The 12436-nt window shown below is 39.0% G+C and overlaps 1 protein-coding gene across 7 annotated transcripts in view; it reads left to right on the top strand.

The window, feature by feature from the left end:
• PDE4D (phosphodiesterase 4D) overlaps positions 1-12436 on the top strand; it is a 1555180-nt gene that overhangs the window by 1339145 nt on the left and 203599 nt on the right. For 6 of the 7 annotated variants that reach the window (XM_063664836.1, XM_063664835.1, XM_054489823.2 and 3 more), the window contains 2 exons: positions 2323-2396; positions 6952-7001. In XM_063664836.1, the coding sequence (XP_063520906.1) occupies positions 2323-2396; positions 6952-7001 (124 nt within the window). Of the gene's footprint in view, positions 1-2322; positions 2397-6951; positions 7927-11274; positions 11845-12436 lie in introns of those variants that run through there. The other variant, XR_010126387.1, reaches the window with a different exon arrangement.

The following is a 12436-nucleotide window of genomic DNA, read 5'->3' as shown; positions in this document are numbered from 1 at the left end:
AAAAGCTGATTGCTAGTGGCCAGGCAGCTGATTGTCTGAAGGAGAGACCAGAAGACAGATTTCTTTTTTCACTTTTTATTTTGAAGTATTTCATATATATAAGAGAATATAGCTGGTAATTATGTCAAATGCAAAGAATAATACTAAAATGAACAGTTTAGGAAATAGAATAGTTATCAGTATTTTAATGTCCCCTGAGTGTCCCTCCCCAGGTTAATCTGTTTCTATTGCGTCTTTTCGGAAGTAACAATAATTTTGATTTTTATCTTAATCATTGAAGGGGAGACATTTTGCTTTATACTCTTTTGTTTAAATTCTGAAGCATGTGAATATATAAATTATACAAAAATAAATAAATTTAAACTAAAAACCAAGACAAAATAATATTAAATTAGATTATTTATTAAATTAGAAGTTTATTATAATAGAGGCAAAAACTCCTCTACAGAAATTTTTTCTTTGGTGAACTAATTTTTCTTTTCAACTGCAATGAACTTAACTATTATGTATTGGAAGAAAAATCTCAGAATTCTGGGGTTAAAAATTTTGCCTAGGAAGGGGATCGATTAGCTGGTGCAATGATTTTATCTTAAAGTCTTCATTAGTATGTTTGATATTCACTTCTTAAAACATAAATTAAGCCTGCATGATTTAATGACAGTGGGTCATTTATCCGATTTACTTCTGCATCATTCAAGATTTCATGCCTAATGAAAGACATCGTGGTCTGATGTCAGCAGTCGGCTATTTGAATACTCCATCATAGGCAGCATGACCTTTCAGAGCCATGGGTTGTTTATATGAGATAATGAGCCAGGTTTTTCCAGTGACTGAGTTAATCACGGTTGGCTTCTTAGGAAGCAGCATTAACTCCTTTAGGGGAAAATTCTCTAAGTCACTGTCCCAAGGCGTACACAGCACTCCATTGACTTACACAAATGAATGTCAATTTCATAAAAAACAACAAAACAGAGTCTGGGACATTTTTGTCTTAGAAAAAAAGTTAGACTGATTTTAGTCTAGGTCTGTGCCAGATGAAACATTTCTGAAAACAACTCTGGAAACTTTGAAGCAATTAAAAATTTGGAGACTCTTGAATTACCAATGCTAGGCATTAAGTAAATTTCCCATGTGCATGCCAAGTCACTAAGTCAAAGGTAATGCTGCCATCATGGGCTAATATTGGCTGAATGCTTTCTATTTGCCAGGCACTGTTCTTGGCACCAAACCTGTCATTCCATATACTCCTCACAACAATTCTACGAGGTAGGTATCACTATCCCAGTTTTCCAGGTTAGGAAGCTGAGGTACAAAGAGGTTGCATATCTAGTCCAAGTTCACACATTTACTACATAACAGAGCCAGACAGTCTGGGTTGTTATGTAATACCTACTCAGACATTTGGAATCTGTGTTTTACATAAACTTAGCACTCTAGCTGTCACCCAAATCACCTATAATCCCATCTAATATGGGTCTGACCCTGGGGAAACTTGCCCACTTCAGGAGAAAGAGAGGAGGGAAGAAGGAGATAAGGCTCTAGGAACCTTCTCCTAGGCTCACTTCCAGTCCGTTGGCTACTCTCTAGTTCCAACTGGAATTAGAAAAAGTGACTGTTAGAGATAGTGACACCTATTGGTCCTGCCTTGTCATGTGTGTGGGCATGTTGTGTCTATGTATTCATTTAGTCAACAAATTTTTATTGAGTATCTTCTGTGTGCCAAGCATTGTGCATGTACAGGGCGTAGCATTTTACATAAGAAATGCATCCCTGAGAGCTTCTTACAATGCACAATTCAGATAACCTTAACAAAAGAAAATAATGTCTGCTTACTAGCTAGAGTAGCCATGTGGCAAAGGTAAAAAAACAGTTTAAAATTCACTTCACTTGCCAACTTAAAATTATGAGATTCTTCATCAATTTTTGAAGAGATTTGGGAGTAGGGAATTTTTTATCCCTAAAGTGAGATTTATTAGCATTTTATATTATACTATTTGAAATGTGCATAAAATGCAATCATGTTATCTGTGTATCACCCGGAATATTGTCTTGGTGACTAAGGAACCCAGAAATACTGTGGAAACTGCTGCTACTGTCACCATGTGCATAGACAATGTGGAGAGATTTCTGGAAAATCCCTGCAGTCTGGCCTCTCTGGATTTCGTGTGGATACCTACAAACTTCACTAAGTGTTGGGAGATTCTTTAGTGGTATATGAAACTAAGTTGCAAGCAATATCAAGTTTTCTCTTAACAAACCATTTTCAAGTGTATTTAAAATGGCCTTAGCTCAAGAAGTTTCAAGAATCCTTTTTTGTTGTAGGTCTTGGCCAGTCTGCGAACTGTACGAAACAACTTTGCTGCATTAACTAATTTGCAAGATCGAGCACCTAGCAAGTAAGATATCCTTTTTTCCCCCTCTTTTTTGCTGAACTTTTAAATAAGTTTTCTCAACTCGATTGAGCCCAAGGCAATATGTTAGACTTCTCTGTGTTGTTGCCATGTTGTCTGTGTATACTAAGTCATATGATGTCCTGTTAATTTTCTATAAATACTTCGTGGTGATGGTTCTAATATCAGAAATGAAGCAGTATGACAAATAAATATGGTGATTCCATCTGTCAGAAATCACCTGGCATGATCAGTCCTCTACCGAGTTATTTACACTCAGGGTAACTTTATAGTTTCGGCTTACTTCATAAATTAACTGTGGGTGAATAATCTCATCACACCTTAAGATCAGCTGAAAGTCATCCTCTCAAGACAACGATGATTTGGAGAAGCACCATATCATAGCGAAGATCCTTGATTCTCCTGCTGTTACTGACTTTCAGATCAGCGGCATTCATGGAGCAATTAATAGAATTGTGGTTTATATGACAACAGGGAAAGCATTTGAAAGATGGGAAATGATTATCATTTCAGGTTCTTGATAAAGGCAAAAAAATCTAAAAAGATAAAAGTAATTTTTCAATATTAAATGGAAAACTGGTTTGCTGTTATTTCAATGTCCATTTTTTAAAAAAAATCTGTTATTAATAAGAAATAAAATATTAAAATACCAACTTCAAATAATTTTCCAGAAGGAAAAAAACATTTAAATCAATATTAAGAGGATAGTAAATATAAGTGTATTAGGAACTATAACTTATCTAAGTGCATAACATTTCATAGTAGTTACTACTTCTTAAAAACAATGAAAAATCTGAACTTTCCATTTCATAATAATAAAATTGACCTCCCAGATTCACATTTTTCATTATCAAAAATAGCTCTGGCCATTATTCAAGTACTTCTTGTGATAGAAAATAATTTTTAAAAATCAATATAAATGTAACAATGCAAGCTATTGGAATGGAACCCATTAGGTTCTGTTTTTCCAGGTAATGAATTTTTGCAGTCCTATTCTCTCGTCTGAATACTTCTCATCTGCTTCTTCCTCTCCTCATCTACTTCTTCCTCTCCTCATCTACTGGGCTAATTGTCATTCATTCTTTTGGTTGCAGCTTAAATAAAATTTCTTTTGGAGCATTGCCCCTGACGATACCCAACATAGACACCCACCCACAAGCCCTAATCAAAGTGATGTGCCTTTCCATCTCTGTCTGATTGTACCTCGTACTTGATTTCTATGTTAGCACGTAGCTCTCTGTGCTCCTGTTGCCTGTTTGTCTATTGGGATGCTCCTGAACACCGTCAGTTCCCAGTGAGTAGGGATGTAGTCGGTTCACATTTGTATTCCCTGTGCCTAGCATAATACAGAGTCTATCAGTCTGCAAAGGCCTGTTCACTGAAAGGGCAAAGTAGTAACTCAGCATGTAAAATCTGAGGGCGTGCTTTGAGGTACCTGTTCATTACCAATCACATTTTCTATGTAACGTGGCCATATACAATATCATACTGAGCTCAGCGGCCCCCTTGGGCTTTGGGGATTTGGTAGCTTGTAAGATCAATCACCTCCCCCTTAGAAAGTCTCAGCTCTGCAGAAGAAATGAAGTTACTGGTTGTCACTCCCAAACATTTTAGTCTCGAATTTTACCCAGGAAACTGAGATTTTTGTCTTTAAAAAGCGAACAAGAAACTCCCTTTATGCTTCCTTTACATGTGGTCACCTGGGTACCAGCATTTAAATCTGTGGCAGGCAACTAGTTGATCAATCAGGCTCCAGAGTTGATCTGAGGCCTGTTTCTATGCAAGACAGAAGTTTTCAGCTGACATACAGGGATGGAACAGATTGAAATGGAAAGGAGGAGCTAGAAGAAAACAGAAAATCATAGCTTGAGCCTGAACTTCCTCTCTGCCTTGACAATGCCCAGGGAGACATCTAACCAAACAGTATTATCTGGCAGACTCTAAGTAAAGGCCACTGTGGTCTTCCTTTTGGTCAATGCAAATTTGTGCCTCCATTACTGATTCAAACCAAATCAGCTTCTTTGGGTATCAGAATAGTAGGAGTCAATCTATTCACGGCTAAACTCGATTCTGTTCAGTGAGAACAAAGTGCTGTAACTCTGCGTCATCACATGATGACCCTGGAAGAATCAGAACTTTCCCTGCTGGGCACTCACAGAGCCACTAGAACATTCCCAAGCTCATCCTTGGATTTTGTGGAAGGCATATGCTACTTTGCACAAGCCACCCTTTTTATTTGCTGCAGAAAAGGAGTCTAGGAAGAATGCATTCCAAACCCAGCCCCTGGGTGGGTATTCAGATGCACATTGCTGACTTGTTAACACACTACCGATTCCTGTCACCTTGGGTTTTTTGTTTTTGCTTTGCCCTTGAGATTTTTTATTCCAGAAGTGAGTTCTGGCTCATCTGTCATTAAAGGAGGTATCGAGGCAACCATGGATCAAAGTATTAATATTTTCTGCCTGCCATTACTTGTTCAGATATCAAGTTCCTGAGTACCAGTTAATTGTAGGATTGATAGTAAAAGGAGATAATTAGTATTAAGTCAACCATTTGGTTTTCCAAAACTGTAGAAGAGTGTAAAAATATTTATTTAACACCATTCCCAGACAAAATCAATGGTTTCTAAATTTTCACAGAGCAAGGACTAAAAAGGAATAATCAGGATATCAATTATTTGAATGATAAACTCTTAGCAAGAAGGTAACAGATAACACCCTGTTACACACAGCAAGACCCCATCTCTAAAAAAAAAATAAAAAATTAATTAGCCAAGCATGGTGGCATACACCTGTAGTCCCAGCTACTTGAGAGGCTGAGGTGGTAGGGGGAATCACTAGAGCTCAGGAGTTCAAGGCTGTAGTGAGCTATGATCACACCACTGCACTCTAGCCTGAGCAACAGAGTGAGACCCTGTCTCAAAACTTTAAAAAAAAAAAATTAAGAAGAAGAAGATAATTACTGGTATATAGACCAGAGTTATTTCAGAGCAGCTGCTTAAAATATTAACGTTTTGGTTTATGGAGTTTAAATTCTCCCCATTTTTCCCCCACCCATTTTATTTTATAATTAAAAAAACTAAAATAATTCAGAAGTAAAATCTGGTGCATTTTCAATCAAACACAAAATGTTAATCCCAAATTGATAACAATAACCTTAAGAGCAATGAAAGGGAGCCAGAGGCAGAGTGGAACCAGTGAGAATTTACAAAATCACAGGCTGCTTTCCTCAAGTTTCCCCCACCCTGCTAAGAGATTCATCATCTCAGCAAGGCATATTTGAAGAGGTTGATGCCATCGGCACATATGTGAGCCTGTGCATGCAGATTCCACAAAAACATCTCAAACTAAGGCAGCAAAGCAGAGCGTAGGCCCTAGGATCACATTCGTTTAGTTCAAATCTCAGCTTCATTACTTAAAACAAGTTCTTCAAATTCTCAAAGTTTTGTTTTTCTCATTGGTAAGATGAGAACAATGAAACTTACTTCCTTAAGGCTTATTGTAAGGATTAAATGAGATAATTCATTTAAAGTGCTTATTTAGCAATGTCTGATCCACAAGAAGTGTTTATTAAGTGTTCACCTTTGGTAGAGGCACTATATATATATAATTATCATATACCTAATATATATATATAAAAAAGACATCTTTGAATGTATCTAAAAGTGTTTTTAATCATTATATTTTAAAAGCTGTCAGTTACAAGTAATAACTTTATAAAGTTATGTTTCAAAAATGTTGATGGATACTTTATAAATGATATTCTTTTCGACATAATTTATTAAGCACTGATGGAATACTGGATGCATTGTGCTAGGCTGTGTAAGGAATATAAGTTAATCAGACAGCATGCTTTTTTTTTTTTTTTACTTCAAGGGGTTTATAGTCATTGTGTGAAACTTGGCAAACATCTGAAAACTTAGAGAACACAAGATAGAATTTATTTAAGTAGCTTTGGCTTAGAGTATTTCTAAAGCTTCTATAGTATCTATTTGGACGAGTCATTAATATACCTCTCTAACAAATATATCAGAGATGTTTCTCAGTATAAGAAAAGAGAAAGGAAAAAGTTCAAATAGCTTCTCTAATTATAAGATAGTTTACAACAAATCATTCACTTCTGATAATGTACAGACAATCACGAGAATTTATGCCAACAATAAAAATTTCTTAACCCTGTATTAGGGAAGACAATTATAAATCGACTGCTTTTTCAAATTCAGAGTCTATAAGCCCTGGCTTCAGCGAATAAAGTCTGTAAGAATTTCCTCTTCTCTCATGTCCCAGTGACACTTACATCAGCTTTATTTACCCCAAGTCAATCACTGTGAGATTGAACAGTTTTCTTTTTGGACATAAAACTGAGCCATAATACAAAGAACGCCTAGGGACTTGTCTGGCTAGTCTGAAAGAAATCATTTGCATGTCCAAGCTTAAAAATAATTCTTTAAAGTAAAATGCTATATCTGAAATGACTCAGAGAGCGATCAAATCAATAAGCCCCACATATTTACTGCTTTGTGTTTTTCTGTCTTTGTCAGAAGATCACCCATGTGCAACCAACCATCCATCAACAAAGCCACCATAACAGGTAAGAAAGATCTGGAGCTTATTCTTCATGTGTCTAGGAAGAAACCATTTCTGCCAAGAGTCAATATAACACCAACACCAATTTCATGCTGCAATTTGAAAATGTTAAATAAATAAATTCTTTCTTCTCTACATTATCATTTCTATCATTGATCTCACAAATTGTCTAAGCTGTTATTTGGAAAATTTTTACTGATTTACATTTTTTACTGATGTACATTATTTTTAACCACTTAACTATGTGCTTATACTCATTTGAGCATTGCTCTGGGCATTTGTATTTTGAGAGACGGTGTTACTTTCAAGTTGCTTCCCATTCTGGTTCCACACATGTGTTATTAGCATGATATAATATGTAGTCATTTAGTTTAATAAGAGTGAAGGCATAAATAAAAGGAGTAATGTGTTGGTTCATCAATATCCCACTTGTGTGTAGGAAGGAACATTGTTCCTGTAGTCCAATAAAGGGCTGAGAGAGCTGAGAATAAACTCAGTTTGGGAGGGGAGAGAAGTTAATATACAATACAGAAAAAGTTCAATGAGATCAAAACACTGGGACTTATAGATGTTTGGGAAAGAAAAATAGGAGGAAAGATGAGAGAAGTCAAGTGCATAAAAATAAAATTATCTCAATTCCTATTAGTCTGTTTTAGGCACAGGACTTGACCCCAACTGAACCAAAAACAGAATGCGTGATCTCATTTTGCTGAACCTGAAACCGAATTGAACTCTTTTGACTATTTCTTGAAACCCCAATTGATTCATTAAAATAATTGCCTGGAAAAGAAAACCTATGTTTTCTAAAATTATTACCAGAAGAAAATTAGCATATTCTCCAAATTAAAACAATTCGTCATTGGATTCAAGTGTCTTCCTTGAGCTCCAACCCATAATGTGCTGAGGAGCTCTTATTAAGTTATTAGTGAGTACACTTTGCTTGAAATTTAACTTTATCTTGTCCAGATGTCTGTTTGTGTTTGTGGTCACCACATTAGAGTTGATTCTGGAATCATGGTTAATGTCATCTTTTCTGAATGTCATCAAGTGAAACTTGTATTTCAATGAATGTTGAATTATTGATCTCTTCTTCATGTTTCTCTTTCAACATATTATTGGTGATGACTTCCAATTATCATTTTATAGTACATATATGGTTAACCAGTTTTGTTCTTGATATTGATCAAGAGATGAACAATAGGGCCAGGAGTGGTGGCTCACGCTTGTAATCTCAGCACTTTGGGAGGCCGAGGTGGGTGGATCACTTGAGGCCAGGAGTTCAAGACCAGCCTGGCCAACATGGCGAAACCCCATCTCTACTAAAAATACAAAACTTAGCGTGGTGGCGAGCACCTGTAATCCAAGCTACTCGGGAATCTGAGGCAGGAGACTCGCTTGAACCCAGGAGGCAGAGGTTGCAATGAGCCGAGATCGCGCCATTGCACTCCAGCCTGGGCAACAGAGTAAGACTGTCTCCACAAAAAAAAAAAAAAAAAAAAAGAGAGAAAGAGAGATGAACAATAACAATTCCTATATGCTAAAATAAATACTTTGAGTAACTGATTTCTTCTGCCAAAATTCAAATTCAATATAAATGAGCCTAAACTGAGTTGAAGGTGTGGAACTGGATCCCTCTGTTTCTATGCACTTTCCTATGTTGAGGAATGGACAGGCCTACATTTATGAACCTGTACCTGGGGCCTCTAGTGACAGAAGCCACATGGAAGCTGGTCTTCACGCTGCTCCAGGCACTAGATCTGACCCCTATCAAGAGGGACTACACTTAACCCCCAATTTTGCAATAAGCAAGAACTGACATTGCTATTTGGGCAGAATGCAGTGCTATTTTGGTCCCTGGAAGCTTTTTTAGCTTGAGGTCACATATGAGCTGGCCTCACAGGTGGAGCAGCATTCTCCCAGAAGAGCAGCATCAGGTACCAGTGGAAATTGTTGTGTCTGACAACAGATGGTTGGGTGCTCAGTGGTCAGGGCAGCTGCCCAGCCATCCCAGCAGATGCCAGGCACAGGTTAACAGGACAGAGTAGCTACACTCAAAGGGCACAGACTTGATCTTAAGCATGTGTGACAGACCTCATAGAAGCTCCTAGAAATGTATACGTAGTAAGGGGGTCCTGGAACAATACCAGAGGGAATTATGAGCCACAGAAATTAAGAAATTAAGGTGAATATGGCCTCATTCATACCCACAAGCTCCTGACCTGAGGCCTAGGGACAAGGGGGACACAGAAATACCTTATCTAGAAAGGGAAACTAATTAACTGTTGTTACCACTTAGTGCCGCTGGGCTCCTCACAAAGCACAACAGGAAATCAACTGACTAAAACTGGGAAGTCGTTTTTCTTGCCCAAGCATAGCAAACCAAGGTGGGAACATGGCATAGGGATGGAGGGATGAGGGCAGTAGCAGGGGAAGGTTCCCCTTTCTGAGCCCATTTTGAAAAAGTGGGCCCTTAAAACCTCAGTGCTAGTAATAATAATGATGGTTGAGATTTTGACATTAGTAAGATTTGAGACACTCAGAAAAGGCGGTGCTTGTGCCTTTCCTCCCTCCACAGCTGACCACTCAGGCCCCACCCTCTAGGCTCACTCCCCCTGAAGTTGGAACCTGGCTGTACTGTGGCAGTAGTCCTGGGAAGGGCAAAGAAGTATTAAAAAAAAGTCAGTGAGGCACCCTTAAGATAAATGAGTCCCTGTTGATAGGGGTCAGACCTAGTGCCTGGAGCAGCATGAGGACCAGCTTCCATGTGGCTTCTGTCACTAGAGGCCCCAGGTACAGGTTTGCAAATGTATGCCTGTCCACCCCTCAACATAGGAATAAGGTCTACAGTAACAGTATAGCCTAACAGTTAAGTTCATGGCTGATCCAAAAGGCTGCTAGAGCACACAGCTCCAAGTGCCTCTGGAGGGCAACTCCACAGAACATCACGACGTGGTGCCCCTAGAATTGTACCACGTGGTTGCTCTGCCTACCCAGAACTCAAATCATGCTCTATCACGAGAGCTTTGTGGCCCTGGGCAGTTTGCATACCCTTTTTCTGTTCAGTTTCCCTACCTATAAAATAGTGACACTGCTTCCTGCAGTTGTTGCTGGGTTGAATGAGTGAACACGCATGATGCCCTTAGCATAGTGCCTCACAGAACCAGCACTTGATACATCTTTTTAAATTCCATTTTGTTGTTATTACTTGGTTTTGTTTCTAGGGCCCACTGTATACATAGAACTAGGGGTTTCTTCATCAATTCAGGCTGCCGTAACAAAGTACCATAGACTGGGTGGCTTATAGACAACACAAATTTATTTCTCACAGTTCTGGAGGCTGGAAGTCTGAGATCAGGATGCCAGCATGGTTGGGGTCTGGTGAGAGCCTTCTTCTAGGTTGCATCAGTGCCCTTTGTAAAGGCACTAGTCTCATTTGTGAGTGTTGAGTGCTCCACCCTCATGACCTAATCACCTCCCACAGGCCCGGCCTCCAAATACCAACACATATTGGGTTAGGATATTGAAATGAATTTTAGGGGCACAGAAGCACTCAGTCCATAACAAGGGGTAATGGAAAGAATAGGACAAAGACACAAACGAAGGAAAGGGAACAGTCAGAGAAAGGCAAGCTTGCAGGATCATGAAAGGAAAACTTGTGGGTCCTTAAATTGGCCAAAATGGATGCGCTTGCTTTGTGCCCATCAAAATGGGGTCTCCTACTGCTCCCAGCACTGTCTCCTTTATTCTCATCACAATTCACAGATGCTGGTAGCTTTGTGATAGAGATGATACACTGTTGTTCAGGATGAATTTCTAAGTCTAAGAACTCACTTTTGAGTCATAGTTGTTTGAAGGAGAAATATTAATTCTCTATCACTTTTCTGTAAACCAACTCTAATTTTTAAAAAAGAGTTAAGAACTTCAGCTGTCTACATATCACATACCATGCTTTCTAAGGAGTTGTCAAACAGAATTTACAATACCCTCTTCCTCTTTTCAAGGTTATTACATTTGACATGTATTAAAGCCAGGAGAATTTGATTTTTTTTTTTTCTTGAGACGGAGTTTTGCTCTTATCGCCCAGGCTGGAGTGCAATGGTGCGATCTGAGGCTCACTGCAACCTCCACCTCCTGGGTTCAAGCAATTCTCCTGCCTCAGCCTCCCAAGTAGCTGGGATTACAGATGCCCACCACCACGCCCGGCTAACTTTTTGTGTTTTTAGTAGAGACAGGGTTTCACTATGTTAGCCAGGATGGTCTTGAACTTCTGACCTCAGGTGATCCACCCACCTTGGCCTCCCAAAATGCTGGGATTATAGGCATGAGCCACCACACCTGGCCGAGAGTTTGATTTTATAGCATTAGGGTTTTAAAGCAGGTAGGTCACTGGCCAGTTTTTATTTCAATATATAGTAGGTAAACATACAGGTCTAAAATGATCTAACAATTCCTTAAAAGTAAGGCTTTGAAGTTTGCATTTATAAAAGAGACTTAAGTAGCTCTTTTGCTCTTCAGTGTGATATGACAAAGATGATGTGTGGCATTTGGAGCCTGAATGTGAACCCAGTCTCTCCCTTTTGCTTCATTTCCTCATTTTGGAGATTTGAGTACCTAACACTTAGGACTGTTGCAAGAATTCAAGGAGATAAGTTATATAAAAGGATAGAGTTCAAGGTGGGCATGGTGGCACACGCCTATAATCCCAGCTACTCAGGAGACCAAGGTCGGGGGAGGACTGCTTGAGCTCAGGAATTCAAGACCAGCCTGGGCAATGTAAGGAGACCCTGTCTCCTAAAGTAAAAAAAAAAAAAAAAAAAAAAAAAATGGAGGCTGGGCATGGTGGCTCACACCTGTAATCCCAGCACTTTGGGAGGCCAAGGCAGGTGGATCACCAGGTCAGGAGTTCAAGACCAGCCTGGCCAAGATGGTGAAACCCCGTCTCTACTAAAAATACAAAAATTAGCCAGGCGCGGTGGTGGGTGCCTGTAATCCCAGCTACTCGGGAGGCTGAGACAGGAAATTGCTTGAACTCTGAGGGCAGAGGTTGCAGTGAGCCGAGATCAGGCCACTGCTCTTCAGCCTGGGTGACAGAGTGAGACTCCGTCTCAAAAAAAAAAAAAAAAAAAAAAAAAATGGATAGAGTTCCGAATGTGATGAGGAACTCACCAAGTGTTTCTTCCTATAACTCTGTCCCATGCCTGACATTTTTTTGTTCCTAAAGCTAATTTAAAAACAGGTAGGATAGAGGTAGCAGAGAATATTGGTGTGTCAGCTTCTTTGGTACATTTCATTTATGATTTTGTTTTCACACAGTCATGGCATGACATTTTTAATAATCCTTTTATCACTTAGAGTAAGGCTCACCTACATACGTCCTTAATGTATGGTGCGCACCAGAAGTAAAGAGTGCATTGGAACATGAGAGGGTGGCAAAGAGTC

This window comes from Pongo pygmaeus, chromosome 4, assembly GCF_028885625.2.
Source record: "Pongo pygmaeus isolate AG05252 chromosome 4, NHGRI_mPonPyg2-v2.0_pri, whole genome shotgun sequence".
Classification (NCBI taxonomy): Eukaryota; Metazoa; Chordata; class Mammalia; order Primates; family Hominidae; genus Pongo; species Pongo pygmaeus.
The sequence above is the reverse complement of the archived record's forward strand: the minus strand, read 5'-3'. Positions and strand labels throughout refer to the sequence as shown.